We start from the raw sequence: 24,034 nt of genomic DNA on the forward strand, positions 1-24,034 counted from the left end.
GAGTGAGTGAGTGAGTGAGTGAGTGAGACAGACAGACAGACAGACAGACAGACAGACAGACAGACAGACAGACAGACAGACAGACAGACAGACAGACAGACAGACAGACAGACAGACAGACAGACAGACTAGTACATGTACAGTCCTTGGGAATCCAGTCAACCACTCTGATCATTCCTGTTCTTCATGTTTTGCTGCTTATGGTTTTGTTGAAATATTGTATCTGCAGTCTGTTGCCAAGCAACTGACTTGTTTATTAGTGATTGAAAACACCTCAAACCTTACCTTCAAATCAACTGATAATACACCTCTGTCACTCACATATATAAAATATTAGATAATTTCCATGATAAATAGTAAATACATAATCATGTTTACTATTCTTTGTCTCATTAGGTTACCTGGCTTCTCCTTATCTACTCTTAGGACTTTGTTTTATAAATGTCACATTTATGCTATTCTCTCGAGACAGCCTCAGAGTCGCAGACCGATAGGTGTCGCCCTTTCTTTGACGATGGGTTCCCAGATTGCATTTATGTATAAACTTAACAGAGTGAGTTTCAGACACCACTACATGTCTTGTTAGAACAAATCACTCTCACTGGTTTGATGTAATTGTCAGTGAGTTTATATTCTATAAAAGTACAAATCATCAGATTTGTGCGTCACATATTCAGTTCAACAACAGTCATCAGTATCAGTGACAACAAAGCTGTGAAACCTCATCGCTTCTCTTTATCAATCATTTCTGTTGGAATCAGCAAAACACCCTGGTCATGTGATCAAATGTCACATTAGACTGAGGAGTGTGTGTGTGTGTGTGTGTGTGTGTGTGTGTGTGTGTGTGTGTGTGTGTGTGTGTGTGTGTGCGTGCGTGCGTGTGCGCGTGTTAGTGTGCGTGTGTGTTTCCAGTAACCAGCTTCAGTGGTGAGTTCTCGAGTTCGGGTCCAGGTTTCCATTCCCTAAACTTTAATTTCACTTCCTGGTTCAACTCAGCATTTGGATTGTTCTTTTAATAACTCAAACCTGGGACATCTACCCATTCAGCTCGTATTGGGTCTTAAATCTCCAAACAGCCCAGAACAAACTGATTAGGGTCCTGCTTGGCCTTCCTACTCGGGCCCACCTCACCGCTTTTCACTACATAAGCATGGGGTGGCTCACGGTAGCTGACAGAGTACAGCATCTTGCAATGGGCCTGGTGTACAAGATACACTACACCTCCAAGATATCCATGTACCTGACAAACTACTGGTGTACAAGATACACTACACCTCCAAGATACCCATGTACCTGACAAACTACTGGTGTACAAGATACACTACACCTCCAAGATACCCATGTACCTGACAAACTACTGGTGTACAAGATACACTACACCTCCAAGATACCCATGTACCTGACAAACTACTGGTGTACAAGATACACTACACCTCCAAGATACCCATGTACCTGACAAACTACTGGTGTACAAGATACACTACACCTCCAAGATACCCATGTACCTGACAAACTACTGGTGTACAAGATACACTACACCTCCAAGATACCCATGTACCTGACAAACTACTGGTGTACAAGATACACTATACTTCCAAGATACCCATGTACCTGACAAACTACTGGTGTACAAGATACACTACACCTCCAAGATACCCATGTACCTGACATACTACTTCCTAAAGGTCAAGGATGTTTACGATCACAACACCAGAGGCAGCTCCACTAATCATGTTCAACCTAGATTTAACACTAAACAAGGCTCTAATTCGTTCTCCTGCTATACCACCAACATGTGGAACGCCCTTCTGCAGGCCTTAAAGGAGAGCAAATCCCTAGGCCTCCTTCAAAATTGGTCTGAAAAGTCACCTTCAGAGTTCAGACAGCTGCTACTCGTGACTTGTAAATAGACTATGCCCCCATCTGTTGTTTTTATTGCCCTGTTGTTTTATTTTATTTTCTGCTTTTGTAATTGATGTTATCCTATGCAAAGTACTCTGTTCTATACCGTCTGACTTTCAATGTTATATGAGATACATAAAGTGGTTCCTGTGTAAATAAGCTGTAAGCTTACTAGGATCTCCTTTTAGTTGTCCTTGTACCAGTGATTTGTGCTGTTATGAAACTGTACTCTTTTGATTGCAAACTGCAATAAACTCTTCAATCAATCAATTCTAACAGACATATTGTGATGTGGAGGGTGGGTGTAGAGTGACATCTAGTGGCTGAATGTTCTTGCCAACACAACAGCCTTCTCCTGATCAGTGTCCACTGAAAACTAGGGTTGCCAACTCAAGAGTTTCAAATATGGGACACCTCCTTATACATCTGATGAAACTTGCGGCGAAAAATCTGGTATTTTCGGTTATAAAGTTGGCTACAACGGGTATTTTCCTATATTAAGTCATATTTTTCCTTTCACAATATTAATTCACAATATTAGTGTCTTTGGGCCACGTCCTATTACCTTAAAATCATGTAGTGTAGGCCTATATTTTATTTCTCTCAATTTTCCAAAACATTCTACCTGGTTCTCATGTGCCCACTCTCTGGTTACCCAACACTATTTTAATCATATTGGCATACAGTAATAACCATTAGGTTTTAAAAACAAAATCAACGCATGCTTATGTTATTTCACATACCAGCCAGTCTGGGGTCGCTTTAGTTGGCAGACAAGACTACTGTAGTGCTCCCAGGAATACCATCCATGGCATTTTCTGCTTGCTTGCTTTTTCACCTTGTTGTTTAGGCTATCACCTATAATGGATTCATGTCTAATCTGTTTGTACACAATCTTCTGTCACACGTTAAACAATGTTCTGAGCCGAGTACTGTCGTATGCTCGCTCGCCTTGCACGCACTCTCACAGGCAACTTGTGGACTGAACCTACAACTGACCTTTTCTGACACCGCTTCTAGTTTATCTTATTTTATACTGTGTTTCACGTTGAATGTATGTTGTTAAATTATATATAATATAGTCTGATTACACTATAACCCTGTAAACACTTAAAAAACTGGGGCAAAACTCCACAGAACAAAATACATTTTGACAACAAAAATTAGGACTCGACAGATATCAACATATCTACTGTATTTACTCTTTTTTAACAAAGTTACTTTTATTAAAAGGAAGATGTGCATTACCAGCAAATGTACAGCATAAATATGCTATCTCTATTTACAAGACACATAATAATAATAATCTCTTGTAAGAAGATGTTTCCTTCTTTCATCGTTACCAGAATTCTCACTGGCCAATTAGCTATACTATTATTTTAACCCATTAAGGCCCTCTAGCTTTAGGATTTTAAACACCTTATTAATCCTAAACCTTTCATCTGGAAAAACTTGACATTTATAATCAAAAAATGTATACGTTGGCTATTCAGAAATAGCAGATATACAAGCTCATAGTGCGAGCTTGTACATCTATTTTTGAACAAATTCTGAAAAATATATTATTTTATATATATTATCAATATATTTCTTACATATTATTAATATATATGTATATATTTTACATAAAGTTTCTCTTCAGGGGGTCCCTGGACCATAACATTTTCAAATGGGAGTCCATATATATATATAAATATTTGGGGGTCCTTGATAAAAAAGAATGACAGGTCTTAATGGGTTCTAATGTATGGCTAGAGCAGGGGTCTTCAACAGGAGGTCCGGGACCCCTAGGGGGTCCTCATAGTTACTACAGGGGGTCCTCCAAATCTTCCAATCCTTTTTATATTAACAACTTGAACCCTCATGTCCATATTCAGAGAACTGTATAGCCAAATATTGCAGATCTACAAGCTCACAACACCTCGATCGGCTATTTTCAGCAAAGAGGTCTGGTGTAGAGGGGAAAAAGAGCAGACCAAGTACAGAGTGAAAGGTCAATGACGGTTCAAGTGGTTAAATGTCTGAAAACACAAATTGACATGAATCCAAAATACACTGATGATTGTGCTGTCAAACAATGAAACTATATGGAATCTAAGAAAAGGTTGTGGGGTCCCTGCTTCATCTCTCTCTCAACTAAGGGGTCCTTGGCCTGAAGACGTTGAAGACCCCTGGACTAGAGAATATCCTTCTATGATATTAATACAGAACATAACCTCTATGGATCATTCCAGTGTACAGCATGACTTATTAAAACGTGTCCTCTGACTGTCTATAGTGGTGGGGAATAAATCCTATTATATCAATTTCATAAACAAAGCTCTTGGTATTAATAATTCTTTTTTTATATAAACATCTATTTTACATCGACAGACAAACGCAGGTAAAAGTGAAAAGTGAGGAAATTAGCATAGTTTCTCTGAGTTATTGCCATCCATGATACACATAAAAATAATTGTACAACAAAAATCTGAGCCAACATTTAAAAAAAAGCAATCTTTCCTTTTTGTTTTGATCGCGTGTGAAAATAAAAGAATCGTTAAAGGGTAACTCCAAGGGTCACTTGGGGGTGTTTGTTAAGCTACAATCATTGTAGTCAAACGATAAAACAAAAACAAAACAAAACATTACAAATAATGCTAAAAGGTGAATCCTGCTGCTTACGGCTTGGCAGAAAAATAATTAATTTGTGAGGAGCGAGAGAGAGGAGTCAGAGCGAGTTATTTCTCCACTAAACGTTCTAATTCTAAGACAGAAACCAAAAGTTGGTTTCCAATCCCACAATACTGCCTCTTATAGTTCTATTAATGAGCTTCTACCAGATGATTAAAACATTGCAAACATGCGATTAAAACATGTTTTAAGTTAACCACATGAACCCCAGTGTCCCTATTCTAGGTCAGAATAGGTGAAGATTCTGTGAAAATAGGTGAACGTTCACTGAAAATAGGCGGACATTTCGCCCCAAATAAAAACGTTGGGCAAAAAAGCGGTGGCTCAGGAGCTTGGGCCGCTCGGGAATCGGAAGGTTCCCGGTTCGATCGCCGGCTCGCCGAAGAGTCCTTGAGCAAGACTCTGAACCCCTAACTGCTCCTGATGAGCAGGTTGGTGCTGCGCATGGTTTCCTCTGCCATCGCTGTGTGAATGTGTGAATGTAATGCATTGTAAAGCACTTTGGAGAAACGCACTATATAAATGCACCATTTAGTTAAATGAAATGAATTCAATGAAAATAGCAGATCTGCAAGGTCCTAACATGTCACAATGACCTATAGTACAATGGTTCTCAAACTTTCTAAAATTTAAAGGTCTCCCCTTAACTCTGACAGTGTACAAATGGAACCAAACTAGGGTCTTTTGGTTTGTACACAGTCAGAGTTACAGACAAGTAAGGGTCCATTTAGAAATATATAATTATGCTCTCCATAAATCTTATGACACCCCAGAAGCAGACTTTCTTCTGAAATAAATTGATGAGTCCTTTGTAGATGTAATTGAGTTTTTCTAATATTTTCGTACCTTTTTATTTTTGTGTATTTTGTGAAAACACTGTATTTGTGACTTTTGGTTACTGTTTTACATGCAGAGCGACTTCACAGGTTTTGCTGATATCTATATGTTTTCTGTTTTAGATTTTAACTATTGTTTATTTTTACTGTATTTTTGTGTGGATCCCAGGAAGACTAGCGACCACTTCCTGGAAGCTAATGGGATCCTGATGAAGAAGAAAGCAATAAAGAAGTGAGAATACAGTGGGTCGAAACCCATTTGTGGGTCACAGATCCATTTTTATGGATCACGAGTAAATATTCCTTTATGTTTTTTCCTAAATTTCCTATAGAATTTTCAAAACAATTTCCTATAGAATTTTCAAAACATTTTCTCAAAAATTCACTAAAAACGTTTTTGTTTTCAAAATAAAAACAAATAAATTCCCTAAATTAGAAAACAAACAAGTTAAGAAGTAGTGAAAATGGCAGATCTACAAGCTCACAACGCGTCGTGGCTTGTAGATCTGCCATTTTCCCCAATTTGGGTCTGATTGGTCTTTTGGGTATCGAACAAAAAGCTTTCTGAACCAGTGCTGAAGAGCACTGGTTCCCAAGCACTGGGTCAGGAGCCATTTGTGGGTCGCGGACACATTTTTTAGGGTCCCTTAATTTCTGTTCCCTACATTTTGTTTTTAATTATTATTAGGATTTTCTAGAATAAAAAAAAAAGTAATTTCATTAATAAATAAAATAAATTCCCTAAATTAGAAAAGACATGTAGTGAAAATAGCCGATCTACAAGCCGACAATAGCCGATCTAAATCTGACAACGTGGTGCGAAGCGACACGTTGTGAGCTTGTAGATCTGCTATTTTCACTATTGCGCACATTCACTAATGAGAACATATTGAGCTTGTAGATCTGCTATTTTCACTAGTTTGGGTCCTGGGAAAACATCTTAAATTCTCTTTTGGGTCTCGAGCTAAAAAGTTTGGGAACCACTGGACTAGAGGAACCCTGAGATTCACTGGAATCCACTTTGAGAACCAAATGGCAATGACCTCCTAGTAGATCAGCTACAACTAGTGTATCTCACGTTTAACTGGATGAAATATTGTGTGTGGAAATACACATAATGGGTATTTCATCCACTCTGAGGCTGGTGAAAGTGCAATGTGAAGCTCTAGGAAGCAGGTTGGTCTGTCTAATGCAGTGTTTCTCAACCACTGTGCCTGGGGACTTTGGTGTGCCCCCGAGAAGGGTCAAGTGTGCCCCTTGAAACTGCCTGAAAGCCAGTATCGTATTTATCATTTAAAAAATTACTTAAACTAGTGAAAACAGCCGATCTACAAGCACACAACGCCTCGCCGTGCGAGGCGTTGTGTGCTTGTAAATCTGCTGTTTTCACTACTGTTGTGCGACAGCCTTGTATGATGAAGCAGGGCTTTACTTTGCGAAGAAACATAAAAATGTGAAACTTGGAGATACAAGGTTTCTTCCTGACAGTGACGATATTTACACCCCCGTATTATGTTGGTGTGACCATGGATTATTGGGACATGAAAAGTGTGCCCATGCAGAAAAAAGGTCGAGAAACACTGGACTAATGGAATCATCTGAAAGCCACATCATGGTTTTGTTTTTCCTTTCCCACAGAGGAGGAGGTTTCACCACGCGGCTTCAGCTGGAGTGGAAGGTGTGCTGGTACTACAGATAGTAGGGGTGGATATTGGCAAGAATCTCACGATGCAATACGTATCACGATACGATACTATTGCAATATAATCAGCTTTAAAAGCTGAAGCGCTGCTCTAATTTTGTTGTTTTCTCGAGAGACCTCACTCACTGAACCGTGGGAAGGGGAGTACTAGCTACTATAGTACAGCGACATCTAGAGGCAGCGGAGTGTCAGGACCGGACTTCTGCCATTGGCTCCTATGCATGTGAACAAAGTATCGCGATACTACGGCCTGAAGTATCGATAGCGTATTGGCAAATAAACTACGGCGATGTATTGCCATATGGAGTATACTGCCCACCCCTAACTGACAGAGGGTTCAGCTGGAGTGGAAGATGTTCTGATACTCGTTGAGGACAAACTCTACGATCTGGTTCTGGAACACCATGTGCATGGTGATGTTGGACGACTCCATCTCCGGACGCAGCAGCGTGGGGCCGAACACGATGGCCACGTTCTGCACCGTCATGCGATTGTCCTCTCCACACTCTATCACCCTGAGGAGAGGAGAGGAGAGGAGAGGAGAGGAGAGGAGAGGAGAGGAGAGGAGAGGAGAGGAGAGGAGAGGAGAGAAGAGAAGAGAAGAGAAGAGAAGAGAAGAGAAGAGAAGAGAAGAGAAGAGAAGAGAGACTATGAGTTCTACACTGTCATTATGTTTATCTACTCAGAGGGTTCCGAAGGGTTCACCAGTTCGATCCCGGGCTCCCCCAGAGTTAGTGTGGAAGAGTCGTTGAGCAAGACTCTGAACCCCTAACTGCTCCTGATGAGCAGGTTGGTGCTGCGCGTGGTTTCCTCCGCCATCGGTGTGTGAATGTGTGTGTGAATGGGTGAATGTAATGCACAATAAAGTAAAGCCTTGGATAAAGGTGCTATATAAATGCACCATTTACCACATTCTATTGAATGTGGTAAATGTAGAGAGGAGAGACTGTATGAGTTGTCTTCACCACACTAAATAAGTCTGAAAACAGAGAAGATAGACTGTGAGAGGCAAGGGAAAGGACAGATATGTCACTTTGTTGACCTAGCAGTTCCTGCTTGCAGATTCATTGGCACCGGGAGGAAAAATGGACTCAAACATTCAACAGGACAATGAGAGCCATGGGTATGGATACAAAAACATTTCAATTTATCTTTGAATGAGTGCAACCATTGGTAAATAACCGGTTCAGGGGTGCATACTATATAATTGTATTGAGCAGCTATCTAAGGAGCACAGATTATGTTACTGGCTAGCTAGTTTTCCCAGTTACAAACCTACTCTGTGCTGGTCGACATTGTTTCACATAAACCACAAACAACAAATTGATTTATTTTTAAATGCCAGTTGAAAAAACCCTAACCTTCGGTCTAGCTTGAAATTAATATCTTCTCTAAGATGATTGGTTACTGTATTAGTATGTCACCATATTTCTCCTTTGTTATTTATTCATTTGCATTGTATTGTACAGCACTTTGCTGACGTTTACACCTGCATTCCAAAGTATGAAAAGCACCAAATAAACTATGTTCTTTATCCTCATCATTAACCGTTACGTTTCACAGCAATAAGAACAAGCACAAACCGGAGGTGGTCATTTAAAAAAAGAGGCACAAAACAGACAAAACATACTTGCGTAGATGACCGAACAGGAGTTCCATGGTATGTCGATTTGGAGGAGGCAGAGAGCGGACCAGCTGACGCATGTAAGACACTTTAGTATTGTAGTCCTGTGTTCCTATAACACATTATTAACATGTAAGACACTTTAGTATTGTAGTCCTGGGTTCCTATAAGACATTATTAACATGTAAGAACTTTAGTATTGTAGTCCTGGGTTCCTATAACATATTATTAACATGTAAACACTTTAGTATTGTAGTCCTGTGTTCCTATAAGACATTATTAACATGTAAGACACTTTAGTATTGTAGTCCTGGGTTCCTATAAGACATTATTAACATGTAAGACACTTTAGTATTGTAGTCCTGGGTTCCTATAACACATTATTAACATGTAAGACACTTTAGTATTGTAGTCATGTGTTCCTATAACATATTATTAACATGTAAACACTTTAGTATTGTAGTCCTGGGTTCCTATAACATATTATTAACATGTAAACACTTTAGTATTGTAGTCCTGTGTTCCTATAAGACATTATTAACATGTAAGACACTTTAGTATTGTAGTCCTGTGTTCCTATAAGACATTATTAACATGTAAGACACTTTAGTATTGTAGTCCTGGGTTCCTATAACACATTATTAACATGTAAGACACTTTAGTATTGTAGTCCTGGGTTCCTATAACACATTATTAACATGTAAGACACTTTAGTATTGTAGTCCTGGGTTCCTATAAGACATTATTAACATGTAAGAACTTTAGTATTGTAGTCCTGGGTTCCTATAACATATTATTAACATGTAAACACTTTAGTATTGTAGTCCTGGGTTCATATAACACATTATTAACATGTAAACACTTTAGTATTGTAGTCCTGTGTTCCTATAACACATTATTAACATGTAAGACACTTTAGTATTGTAGTCCTGGGTTCATATAACACATTATTAACATGTAAACACTTTAGTATTGTAGTCCTGTGTTCCTGTAACACATTATTAACATGTAAGACACTTTAGTATTGTAGTCCTGGGTTCCTATAACACATTATTAACATGTAAGACACTTTAGTATTGTAGTCCTGGGTTCCTATAAGACATTATTAACATGTAAGAACTTTAGTATTGTAGTCCTGGGTTCCTATAACATATTATTAACATGTAAACACTTTAGTATTGTAGTCCTGTGTTCCTATAACACATTATTAACATGTAAACACTTTAGTATTGTAGTCCTGGGTTCCTATAACATATTATTAACATGTAAACACTTTAGTATTGTAGTCCTGGGTTCCTATAACACATTATTAACATGTAAGACACTTTAGTATTGTAGTCCTGTGTTCCTATAACACATTAATAACATGTAAACACTTTAGTATTGTAGTCCTGTGTTCCTATAACACACTATTAACATGTAAGACACTTTAGTATTGTAGTCCTGGGTTCCTATAAGGAAACAAGCATTAACTTTCTTAATTAGGGTTTAGCATTAATATCAAGCTTATAAACAAAATGTATGAACACCAGTTGTATAAAACCTAATTTAAGCTCTGTCACCCGAGGGCCGCGCATGTTGAAATTAGCCAACCTACAGTACAAGCTCACAATGCATCGCTTGTCCATGGTACGCGCGGAGGTTCCCGTTCATGGCCGACCAGTGTCTTTTGCGAGGAGAAGACAAAATATAACCGCGATGATCTGTGTGTAAGCTAGGGTCCATTGAAACAGGTTTTAACTCTGACTCACGTATCGCTGTTATGAAGTCATTAAACAGGTTGTAAGTTAACTCAAACTCACGTATGGCTGCTATGAAGTCATTGAACAGGTTGTAAGTTAACTCAGACTTACGTATGGCTGCTATGAAGTCATTGAACAGGTTGTAAGTTAACTCAGACTTACGTATGGCTGCTATGAAGTCATTGAACAGGTTGTAAGTTAACTCAGACTTACGTATGGCTGCTATGAAGTCATTAAACAGGTTGTAAGTTAACTCAGACTTACGTATGGCTGCTATGAAGTCATTGAACAGGTTGTAAGTTAACTCAGACTTACGTATGGCTGCTATGAAGTCATTGAACAGGTTGTAAGTTAACTCAGACTTACGTATGGCTGCTATGAAGTCATTAAACAGGTTGTAAGTTAACTCAGACTTACGTATGGCTGCTATGAAGTCATTGAACAGGTTGTAAGTTAACTCAGACTTACGTATGGCTGCTATGAAGTCATTAAACAGGTTGTAAGTTAACTCAGACTTACGTATGGCTGCTATGAAGTCATTAAACAGGTTGTAAGGGAACAGGGGTTCAGGAAGCTCCCTGAAGAACAACTTCAGAGCTCCGGTGATGACGTGGACGTCCTCCCACTGACCGTCCTCCAGGTCCAGCTCCTCTGTTCAACACAAAGACAACACAACACCACACAACACCACACATTAACACAACACAGTAACACAACACATTAACACAACACTGACCATCCTCCAGGTCCAGCTCCTCTGTTCAACACAAAGACCAACTCAATGTTATACGAGTTAAAAAAGGAAACGTGCTGCCATGAAAATGTACCTTTTCGTATGTAAACTTCTAATAACTTCTTCAATCAATCAATTAAAACCACACAACACATGAACACATCAAGTTACAACACAACATTACAACTGTAGTGAAAATAAATCATGTACAGTCCAAACCCACAAGGTGTCATAACTAGAGATGGGGATCTAGAATCTATTCTATCTCAGAATCCATTCGGAAGTTTAGACTATTTGCGAAACTGAAATCAATGAGGTTTTGGCTCTCATCGATTCAAGAGAGAACTGATGTGATGTCAAGTCTATGAAATCTAATCTCTGGCACAAACAGTCACACAGTAGGTGCTTGTTAAAGGTGATTGTTAAAGTCAAAGGTGGTTGTTCTTACCGTGATCAGCCTTGTAGCGCAGCTTCTGAATGACTGCTAGGTTCCCACTCACTCTGTACAGTCCATCAATGTCCAGACCTGATTAACAAGGACAAACCAAGCATCAATGTCTACACCTGGACATTGATGCAGGCAAGCTGCTGCTGGGGGTCCCTAGATCTAAACTGGGATACTTAGGATCGAGCCTTCTCTGTGGCTGGACCTACGCTCTAAAGAAAATCAACTCTTGCCACTGTGCTTGATCCATTACATAATTATACAATGCCCCTATACTCTGGAATGAACTCCCCCAAACCAACCATCGGTGTCTGGACCTGGACAACAGACCAGTGTTACATTTTATGCTTGAACATTTGACATTTAAGGGCTAATTTCTAGCCTGGTAAGCCATCCCGGGTGTTGTTTACCTTGTTCACCATAATATATCTACTATTGCTACAAAACCTGTGTATAGTCATTATGGCATAAACAAGAAGGTTACATTTGTTTGATAATGATGTACTGTGCATGTTTAAATCATACTTTAGATTATGACATACTTTTAAAGGACGACTTCACCACTTTTCAACCATATTTTATTGGTCCTCACTAATGTTCATGATAAAATAGCAAAAAGAAAAAACAATCTACTCAGTCTGTGGGCAGTTCAGGAACCCGCCTACCAATAACATCTTCGTATGCCAAAAACAACACAAAAAACTATTGCGAGAACAATGGCTTTCATTATTATTATATAATTATTATATATGTTTTAAGGAAAACAGAAACAAGGCAGATCACCAAAAGTCATATAAGGACCACCAATAGTCATATATGTTCCGTTGTTGAGAAAAAGAAAGAAAGAAAACTGCCAATATAACATTGAGTAGCCCACTCGAGCTTTTGAGTGTAAATGGGGCTCATACATACATCCAACAACATAAGAAACAGGAGTCCAGTTTACCTCTCTTTTCCACCGCTTTGATGCATTTCTCCACAAAGCTGGGGACGGTGGTTCTTTCTTGTGCGCAGAGCGTGGCCAGGTGACATCCAAACACGTTGTCTAGAGAGAGACAGAGATCACAACATTAGCCAGGTGACAGACAGAAAGTTTCAAAATACAATAAAACAGTTGAAAATAGGGGAACATACACCAGTTGGAGGGGATACAGCATCTAACATATAATTTAGCGAATGTCTGTCTGAGTGAGTGTCTGTCACAGCGTTTCTCCTCAGTGGCTGGAGCAATTGATCTGAAATCGCATCACTATTAGCATATGAACACACCTGACATAACTGTGAAGCCGGTTTGTCACTTTCACAAATCGTATGCTGTATATTAGCGTTTTTATCTATTATCAGAGTATCAAGTTACAGAGGGAGGGGGGGGGGGGGAGGGGGGAGAGGAGCTGAGCAGAGTAGAGTATCGAATTACAACAGAGGGGTGTGTGTGTGTGTGTGTGTGTGTGTGTGTGTGTGTGCGTGCGTGCGTTTTTTCCCCCCAAAATGCCCTGTTACAGATGTTGTCCAAAAATCATGCAGATCGGTACACACTATGTCTGTAGCCATTAAACGAAACGGGTATTTCTTACATTGATGCTCCTACATATTAGCATGCAAGCACCAGTTAAAGTTACTTTCCATCCCTCATATACTGTGTGCACAGTGCACATCCCATAACCCACACACTGCACATCATTTTGGAGCTCATATCTTTGAACGGGTAAGGACTAGTTGTGTAAACAGAGCTATGCCTTGTGTCGTTATACTGTATATACAATATACAGCTTTTGGAACAAATAGCAGCATTTCATTTTCGTCAATACAATTTAAATAGTATACAAAAAATGACTAAATGCATTTAAAGGTAGAAGCTCTGTTTATACTATTATGTGCACTTGGTCTAGATGTCACTCAATGGTTTGTAGTCCTTAGGGTGGTTGTGTTCCATTTTCAAGCCTTCTTTTATCGCAACAGTTCACAAATCTTGCTGCTGTGTTCGCACATTGTTATATATCTCCCAGTAGGTATGGGAGTTTTTTGTCGTTGGTCATGTTTTCAGACTCACTTTGGGTGTGTGTAATCTGTGGGAAGTATGTGTCTCTGTCTCAGGTTATCCTTAATCCTCGTAAATAACCTTTTCATCCAAGTGTCAGCACTCCTAAAGGACATTATTACTTCATAGAACCTTACATTTATGTCATAGCCCTATGTTACACTACGTAAATCTTTCCCCTTAAGAAACAGTTTGTCACAAGGAAATCTTGAGAGAGAATATCTGTTTCCATTAGAACATATTGTAAATAACTACTTAGTTGAACCATACTTGAGCTGATCTAGAAGCGTGCGTGCACGTGCACGTGTGTGTGTGTGTGTGTGTGTCCGTGCGTGTGTGTGCGCGCATGCGTGCTATTTTATTCATAGAAAAGGGTAAAAAAAGTCTCTGCTTGCAGTGAGTTACCTGCTGTGATGTCCACCTTAAAGAGAAGCCGTCGCTGAACAGGCTTCAGTGTGAAATTCTGACAGTCATTTTCTGTTGTCATTGCTGCTGTGTTGCTGTTGTAATGTGTGCTGTAGTATTGCTGTAGTATTACAATATGTGTTGTTGTACTGTGTGCTCATGTGTGCTGTCCTGTGGTCAAAACGAAAGTACAGTGGCTGTGGAAAAGAATTGACCCGCATGGGTCAATAAAGTCTAAAGTCTAGAGGAGGCTGTCTGTCTATGTGTGTGGTTGGGGGGAGGTTCTCGCATTATCTTGAGAATTATTTATCCGATTGCTTTCAACTCGCCGTGTGTATCGCCACGGAGCCGAGGGAGCGCTGTGCTGTGAGTCGATGGAACGTCGGCCGATCTACAGGCTCACTTGTAGATCTATTTTACAATCTTACTCTTTACCCTGGGTAAAGAGTAAGAGGAAGAAAAGGTACTGTTGTGTACAGCAATGCAAGGCAAAAGAAAATAACCAAACTGAACAAGAAGCACGAAGAATACAGAGCAACTGGAGGTAAAAACAAATTAAGTGTCCGTTACAGTCAGTGCTTCATAAGTGTCTCACCGTTATCTCATAAAACAAATTATAATAATAATCATTAGTGCAAAGCCAATCAAAATACTCACACCTAGTGTGAAGTGAGCAGTGCTATTTATGAGTTCATTTCATTGAGTGTCCTGTGAAGCATGGCCAGTGTGACCCTGGGTGTTCAACAAACTTTGAACAAACAGACAAAGCCAGATGTTGGAGCTTAGCTCCTTCCAGGAGCACCGTTCAAAAGGTGTCCATTCAGGGGCGCCCGCTGGCCTAGCGGTCCAGGCAAATACCACATAGGCTCTGATGCCTGACAGTGTGGCGGGTTCGAATCCCGATTGCGACAACCTTTGCTGCTCTCTCCCCATTTCCTGTCAGTCTACTGTCCTATCAATAAAGTCATAACAGCCCAACAACAAAAAAGTGTCCACTCTGTCAGTGCAAAAAGCCTGAGAAGTGAAAGTGCAAAACATAGCACAAAGAACCCCAACCCTAGGAACGTCATTAGAGGTCATTTGCTTGACTGGATTGTGCGTTCATAAACTAAAGGGCCGTTTATAGTTACGTATGCGTGATTTTGTATAAGTTTTTGGGTGAGAGAGTGCGTACGGTAGATCCGGCGACATGCATAGTTCCTCTCTACGTTATTTACGTGCCGACCCGCTCTCCACTCCAATTCTGCTCCCGTTTGGGCCGTGCGCCACATGGAGGTGGTTTTTTAGCCAACATAATAATGTTGAACCACAGAATTTCTTGACCCGACGACCGACGTGATGTTTGGTATAAGCTGCTGTCTGTCAGCAACGTTATCGCGGTAAATGCAACTCCGCGAGGGACCGAGGTACAGATTAACCACCCGGACTGAGTAATTATAACAAAATACAGTGCACTGCACCCGTCTCGCTGTTGGAGGACAGGCGGTGTGAGTGTGTGCACGCGCATGTTTGTATGTATGTTTTCTCATGCCAATAAAGCCGTTTGAGCCTGTGAGGAGTCCAGACGTCCTCTTCAGTGATTGCAATGACATTCCTTTTTTCCTGTTTCTTAAAATTATATTTCTTGTTGGGACACATAGTTTCAGAACCACTGTCATAAGTAATTGTCCTCACTACTGCCACGGTTGACAAAAGTTTGCCACGGGTAGTTCAAGCGTACGTACATTTTTATCGGTTTTAATCTGTCGGGTTGAGTGTAAGTAAGGTAACGGACAGAGACAATTACGTATGGACCTACGGAGGAACCGGATTAAATCACTCTCCCCCTCCATTAATGGTGTATTCCTGCGGTCCTTATGTACTACTATGCATGGTACTTAAATGAGATGTGAGCATGAGGGACGTCCTCAGTGTTTACCTCTGATGTATCCTTTATCCTTCAGAGACTGCATGGTGGGGCGTTTCATCAGGAACTTGATGAGCTTGGTTCGGACCTTCTTCTGGTCCGTCTCTCCAGAGGAAGAAGATGAGGGGTGGCTGCTGATGCTCTGCCTGGAGGTGGACGCTGGATGGACAGAAATGACTTTAAACCACTTCACCTTTTCTTTTAAAACCAGAAGTCTGAGTCATTCTAGATTTGACCTATAAAGCCTCGATCAGAGTCTACCGTGAAGAGCTATCCACCGCAAATTTGAGGTGGAAAGCTTTCCACCTCAAGTCAGAAAATAAGTGCAGGCCATCATAGTCAGTCACGGTGAAGTCCTTTTCACCGTGGAAAGCTTTCCACCTCAAGTCAGAAAATAAGTGCAGGCCATCATAGTCAGTCACGGTGAAGTCCTTTTCACCGTGACTGACTGGTCTAGATCAACCAATCAGTGAACGGGGTGTAGAGCCTGTCTGTCTGATAGTAAAAACAGAGAGATGTGTCGGGACTTGCGGTGGAATGACGTAATGTTGTAGTTTCATGACTCAAAAAGACTCAAAAAGACTACACCGCGGTGGATAGCCTTCCACCGCGGACCCGACTCTGATCAAGGCTTAAGGGTTTCTATCAGGTGGAAACCTCATTATGTCCGGTTACTTTTCAGGATTTAAATTCAAAAACAGCAAAAGTAGCAGATCTACAATCGGTAGACAATCTTGTAGATCTGCTACTTTTGATGCTTTTATGTGACACTGGAATGGGAATTGATAAACCAAAACCTTATTGATTTCAGTTTCTCAATTATGTCAAATCAATTCTTAGATAGAATCGATTGTAGATCCCCATCCCTAGTGACACCTTGTAAGAGTTTGTACATGGGTTATTTTCACTATAGTGGAAACCATTAGAAAAGGTATGAAAACATTTGGCCATAAATTACAGAAGGGTTCCCAGTTCGATCCCCCAGAGTTAGTGTGGAAGAGTCCTTGAGCAAGACTCTGAACCCCTAACTGCTCCTGATGATGTTTCCCCTGCCATCGATGTATGAATGCACCATTTATTTATATTAAGGTTATATTCATTTAATTTAATTTAATTATGCTGTTCTTATGTCTGAATGACATTTTTTGGAATCCACCTTTTGTGTCAGGGCATTTAGGCCATGGCTACACAGAGCTGGATATTTCTGAAGCTAGACATTTTTTGGTGCTGTTGGGGCTTGCATGAAGCTGGATATTTCGGCAGCGAAGCTGGATATTTTTTAAACCGGATAAATAAGTGAAGACATTGAAAAATAACCGATTCACTGGATCCATGTAGACAAGGAACCCGGATATCTCTGAAGACTTTACTGTGTGTGTGCTTGTTAGACCTAGATATCTTTGTCGTGTGGACCTAGATATTTTTCTATGTGGATATCTGAAAAACCGGGATATATGAAATATCCAGCTCCGTGTAGCCATGGCCTTAATGATACAGTGAAAGGCAGGGTGAGAGGGGGGGGGGCGGGCAGAAACAGGATAGTGTACTATATGCTCTTACACTGTGAACCACCGGAGGGAGACAAAGCTTACCCTTCCTCTTGTCCAACGTCCCTACAGGCCTGTCATCTCTGTCTGCCGGTTTGTCACAGAAATCATCCTCCTCCTCCGAATGCTGGTCCTGGTACTCCTGATAACACAATAACACAATGATATGAATGATATGAATGATATGAATGCTGGTCCTGGTACTCCTGATAACACAATAACACAATGATATGAATGATATGAATGATATGAATGATATGAATGCTGGTCCTGGTACTCCTAATAACACAATAACACAATGATATGAATGATGGTCCTGGTACTCCTAATAAACCATAACACAATGATATGAATGATGGTCCTGGTACTCCTAATAAACCATAACACAATGATATGAATGATATGAATGCTGGTCCTGGTACTCCTGAATACACAATAACACAATAACACAATGATATGAATGATATGAATGATATGCTGGTACTCCTGATAACATATAACACAATAACACAATGATATGAATGCTGGTCCTGATACTCCTAATAACACAAACAGAGTGACATCAATGACTTTAAAATCAAACTGATACTCCTGATACAACACAATGACAGGTAGATAATAGTAGGCACTGTTGAGGAGGATAGGTTATGTGGTTTGTGTGATCTTAATGACATTGAAAATGAAATGCATTTAGTTTTCTATTGCCCGTTCTACAATTCTATTAGTGAAGGCCTTTTTAATAAGGTAGATCCACATGAGTTTGTGTGGCTGGATGACTGTGAGAAGCTAAAACGACTCTTTCAACATGATATTTAATAATCTGCTTCATTTCTTGGTCAATGAGAAGGAGGGCCATTTACATGTAAAATAATATTGTCTTGTTTGTTCTTATTTTGTTCATGTGTGTACGCATGTTTATTTATTTATTTGATACGTTGTAAGCAGGGCAGGAATTTCACGGCGGCCACGACGGTCGTTGCCCCTCTCTTTGGCCGTGTGCCCCTCGAAAAATGATTCAATGCTCAAATGGCCACAGTGGCCGTGGTGCCCCATGCAGTGCCCAGCGCCCACAGCAGTTCACAATTTCATTGAGGAATAAAGAGGAGACAAAAACGTAGAACTACAAAATAAAGACTGGGCTAAAATCTGTCTTCATTTTAGTTCATGAACAAAGAGAGTACGAAATATGTCTTGTCACGGTCAAACAGCTGTTGCTTTCTGACATGCAGTGGCAGGGCAGCAGCGCGCACACACACAAACACACACACGCAGAGAGAGAGAGAGAGAGAGTTGAATGGACATGCTGCTGTGCTCACAGCAATCAAAGTTACAAAACTACTAAGCGACGATGTTTATCTGTCACAGAGGCATGGAGGCATGGAGCATGTTTCCAACATGTTCCAACGTTATCAAGCCTACGTCCAACACGCGACAAAATAAAGGAATAATAATGCTAGAACAGGGATGATGATGTGATGGAAATAATCCCCTCCCAGATGTGTGGAGACTGAGAGAGAATGTGAGTGAACAACACTTGGTCGGCTGTGTACACGTACCTGAAATCTAGCATTAGCCAAAAAAACGAATCCATACAAAAATGTAAAATGTGTGAATGTGTGTGTGTGTGTGTGTGTGTGTGTGTGTGTGTGTGTGTGTGTGTGTGTGTGTGTGTGTGTGTGTGTGTGTGTGTGTGTGTGTGTGTGCGTGCGTGCGTGCGTGCGTGCGTGCGTGCGTGCGTGCGTGCGTGCGTGCGTGTGTGGTACATGTTTATTTACCTATACTGGACTGGTGGTTCTGCAACTTCTGCAGGTGTTTAGTAATGTTAGGCTGTTACTGGGTTGTGGGTTCAGTTGGATGAACTGGACATTGTCTACTGCCTGGTGTTGTCTTACTGTACTGTACTGTACTGTACTGTACTGTACTGTACTGTACTGTACTGTACTGTACGCAGTGTACTACTGTAATGCTCTGAGATCAGTTGGTTGAACTAGACATTGGTTATATAACCAGGACAGGTGTTCCATGTTGTCTTGTACTGTATTCCTAGAATAGTTTTTTTTCATCAAAAGGATGAGAGGAAATGTTGTGTGAAATAATTATGATTACATGACAATATTTGTCCAATAAAGGGGTAAAATAATTGTCATGATGACTAAAACTACCGGTAGTCTAAAAGGTCAACAGTTCTTGTTTGTACTTAATCTTTAAGCTAAATTAATTATGACCGTCGAGGCGTGGACTTAAAATCACAGTTTTAATTGATGGCCTTCCTGTCCTGGCACTTGGCCTTTGTGCCCTCAAAAATGACGAAATTCCAGGCCTGATTGTAAGATAGGGCGTGATGTGAATGGGAGGGATTGTTGATGTTGATTGTTTCTTTTTGTGTGTTGTGTCATATAAAACCCATATATGGGATTTCATTAATTCATTCATTCATTCATTGAACACAATTACTTTAAAACATGCAGATTCGCTCTCAAAGGACCCTTGATATCGTGGGGTGGAAACCTCATGTGTCCAAAACTGTTAGTTTTGGAGCGCTCTGCTTGTAAGCCATGCATGGCCTACATGTGTGTTAGGCACAATTATTACCCGGCTTGGTTCAATCAATCAATCAATCAATCAAAGTTTATTTGTATAGCACAGTTTCATACAGCAAGTGCAGTTCAAAGTGCTTCACAGAGGAGGTTTAAAATTAGGTTAAAACCCCCAACAAATAGTATAGAAACAATAAGAAAACAATTTAACAGTAGATAAGCAATGAAAGATACAACGTTACACATTGGTAAGAAAAAAAACAAGCAGCAAATCAAGTAAAAGCAATGCTAAAAAGGTATGTTTTAAGATTTCTTTTAAAAACCTCAACTGTTTCAGTGACCCTTAAAGTTTCCGGTAGGCTATTCCAGAGGTTCGGACCATAAAAACTAAAAGCCGCTTTCCCATTCTTTCCCATTTTTGCGGAATCCTCTGGAAGGGTTAAAAGACCAGTGCCAGCGGATCTGAGGGGCCTGTTTGGAACGTACCATTTAGTCATTGCAGACATGTAGGCTGGGGCATTTTCATGAAGTGATTTAAAAACCAATAAAAGGATCTTAAAATCTATTCTAAAACTAATAGGCAGCCAGTGAAGGGACTTTAAAATGGGTGTGATGTGTGCTCTCCGCTTGATTCTGATTGGTCGAGCGCTGAAATCAGAGGTCTGTTATTTCTGGATAACAGACCGCTCCGCTCTATAACAGACCGCTGGCTAATCAAAGACTCAGAGCACCTGCTGCAGTCAAGCTGCACTGCGTGAATCTTGTGCTGTATCCAACATGTCAGCCATGAAAACAAACACACAGCGACATTAACAACTAAACGTTGTTCTGAAGAATGTTTTTAAAAATATTTTAAGCGAGAAATAGACGACGTAGAACCAGAAAATGGACCTTATCTAATCAGAACTTCCTTGTTTTCCAAGGCAACCGTGTCGCGCTGGGAGGACGCCCAGCGCAACACTTGTGGAACACTTCCAGCCGTCTGTAAACAAGGAAATACTTTCTTTTGTTTTTAGTTTTGAGTCAAATTATTAATTTGATTTAGTAGCCGGGTAATAAGCGGGATAAATACTGGCTCCTTGGGGGTTGTTCATATATAACATCCCTTCGAACTGATAACTGATAGCTGGCGCCTCGGGGAGTTATCAGTCCGTCGGCATGTTATATATGAACAACCCCCGCGGAGCCAGTATTTATCCCTTACGTAGGCACCTCGACAGAGTGCATTTTTAGTTTGTATGTGTTTTTATAGGTGTCTATCTCTGCATCATTGTAAATGAGGGTCTCCCCTCAATGACCTCTCAGAGAATTTAAACATAATGAAAGAATATAAAAGGCTCTATACAGTATAAAAGCACCTACCAGCTGTCGAATGGTGTCCACTATGACTTTATGCCAGTCACTGATGATGCTGTCATTGTCATACTGGATCAGGAACTCTAAGCCAGACTTACTCTTTAACTGTGGAGAAAAAACACAACATTACATGATGTTAAACTGTGTAACAGACTTACTCTTTAACTGTGGAGAAAAACAACATTACATTAAGTTAAACTGACTCTTTAACTGGAGAGAGACAACATGACATTAGGACGTTAAAATCAAAATGCACTCCGATTCTGTATAGCACACATAACAGACACTTGCATGCATAACAATATATATATATATCTTTTTTATCATAATCACAAAATATAGATTTATGAGCTTGAAGATAGATATTTTAGAAACATTTTGAAATTTAAAGTGGTTTGATTTGATTCATTTAACAAATCCCAGGATAAAATTCACCAAGGTGAAAACAATACAATGGTACAATGGATCAGGATAGCACAAAAAGTCAGAAGACTTGAATTCCACTGCGGTCCCAGAATAAACAACAACTGCATACTAACTAACTGATGACAACACATGTTATTGTAGCTACACAGAACAGTACATCCCTTTCCCCACTAGAGGGGGACCTAACATTAAACATCAATGTAAAAATATCATTCAACAACAAAGACCAACTATGAAACCAATGTACAAGAGATGAATGAATGAATGAATGAATGAATGAAACATTAGATTACATGGGCAGCTGCCCCCACCTTCACTTAACGCTGCCCACAGGTTAATATATTGATATATTATTGATTTCAGCTGTTACAATTCCAAACATGACCCACTTTGCTACAGTCTAGTAGCTTAATGACTAGTATTACAATGTTGTTGTTGTTGTTGTTTATGTCCAATATGTTTGTATTCAAGTTCATAGCATTAAAAGTATAACAACATGCATTTGAAATTAAATAAAACATTTACTTTTTAGGGTTCTAATTCAAAAATAGCAAAACAAGTATTCAGCATTCCAATTCAAAAATAGCAGATCTACAAGCTCAAAACGCGTTGCCCAGCCCTGGTTTGAATCCTATTAGTAGAGCTTGTATCTGAACTGTACTGTCCTGTGCTTTTCATATGAGAACTGATAATAATTCAATCAATCAATCAATCAATCAATCAATCAATCAAGCAGGTCTCCTGGCTCTATTGTAAACCTGTCCATCAGGTTAAATGTCTGATGGTTTTTACAAATATCAAACAATTGAAAAGTATGAACAAGAGCTTTGTGACTGAATAACAACTACACTGGATCCATAGATTTCCTGACAACTAACAGTTTTTTGAACAAACAAGGATCCTGCTAACATCGATGATATAATACATGACCAATATGGGATGCATTCCAGAGTTTATTTAGACAGCTAGTTTTATTCAGTCTTCTGAATAAAATTCCATTCAGTTCTAGTCATATTTTAATCATCTGAAATGTTTTAGTCCACTGAATATTATAGGATTTTAGTCAATTAAATCTACAGTTGATTTTGAGAACCAAAAAGTGCCTTGATGGCGTTGTCATGCCTGATTGTACACTTGGTTGCATGTTGAAAATAGCCGATCTACAAGCTCACAAAACACTTCCAAAACAACACCAGAGGCAGCTCCACAGATCACGTCCAACCCTGATTTGGCTCAAGGTTTAAATTAGTTCTCCTGCTATGTCACTAAAATGTGAAACACTCTACCGATGGCCTTAAAGGAGTGTAAATCCCTAACTTCCTTTAAAACTGCACTGAAAGCCACATAGAGGCAGCTGCTACTCGAAACTGGTAAAAGAAAACAAAGCGTAAAGGACCGGTTCACCTCTGGGACAACCAGATCTTATTTTATTGTTGTTTGGGACACGATCAACACAATCCTGAGTTATTTTTTGTATTCAATCTGTGTTTTTAGATATTTTAGTATTTCAGCATGCTACAACTGGTCATATGATGCTTTGTAGCATGATATTGCATCATCTAATCATGCATCATATGATGCAAAATGCATCATATGATGCTTTGTAGCATGCTGAAATAATAAAATATCTAAAAACACAGATTGAACACAAAAAATAACTCAGGATTGTGGTGATCGTGTCCCAAACAACAATAAAATAAGATCTTGTTGTCCCAGAGGTGAAGTCTTCAATCAATCAAATATATATATTTTTAGTCTTAGTTTAATCATCATAGCTTTAGTTTGTATTCAGCCTTTGTTTGTGTGAAAAAAGGTAGCGGATGAACATTTCTCCTTCGTAGTCTCAGTCGAAAAATCAACAATGCTTGCATTCCTGCGTCTGCCGTAGCACCAACAACCATCCAGAAACACGTCACGTACCTCGATAACGTTCTTCTTGCTGGACTTGTCCCTGGCCGCCCACCCAATGGTGGCCCCTCGCAGCTCCACGGTCACCTCCGGCACGATCTGATTGGTCTTGTTCTACCATGGAGCAGAGAGAGAGAGGGAGAGAGCGCACACACGCACACACGCACACACACACACACACACACACACACACACACACACACACACACACACACACACACACACACACACACACACACACAGGGATGCCGGTG

At 40.0% G+C, this 24,034-nt stretch overlaps 1 protein-coding gene across 1 annotated transcript in view; it reads right to left on the reverse strand.

The window, feature by feature from the left end:
• Positions 1–7,210: 7,210 nt before the first annotated feature.
• arhgap27 (Rho GTPase activating protein 27) overlaps positions 7,211–24,034 on the reverse strand; it is a gene marked incomplete at its 5' end in the record, with an annotated part of 56,088 nt that continues 39,264 nt past the window's right edge. The window contains 9 exons of the mRNA XM_080746954.1: positions 7,211–7,628; positions 8,744–8,849; positions 10,999–11,130; positions 11,661–11,738; positions 12,604–12,702; positions 16,019–16,165; positions 17,599–17,695; positions 21,453–21,551; positions 23,793–23,894. Coding sequence (XP_080603080.1) covers positions 7,451–7,628; positions 8,744–8,849; positions 10,999–11,130; positions 11,661–11,738; positions 12,604–12,702; positions 16,019–16,165; positions 17,599–17,695; positions 21,453–21,551; positions 23,793–23,894 — 1,038 coding nt within the window. The 3' untranslated portion in view covers positions 7,211–7,450. The remainder of the gene's footprint in view (positions 7,629–8,743; positions 8,850–10,998; positions 11,131–11,660; positions 11,739–12,603; positions 12,703–16,018; positions 16,166–17,598; positions 17,696–21,452; positions 21,552–23,792; positions 23,895–24,034) is intronic.

Source organism: Nannobrachium achirus (assembly GCF_963921795.1).
Source record: "Nannobrachium achirus genome assembly, chromosome: 18".
NCBI classification, from domain to species: domain Eukaryota; kingdom Metazoa; phylum Chordata; class Actinopteri; order Myctophiformes; family Myctophidae; genus Nannobrachium; species Nannobrachium achirus.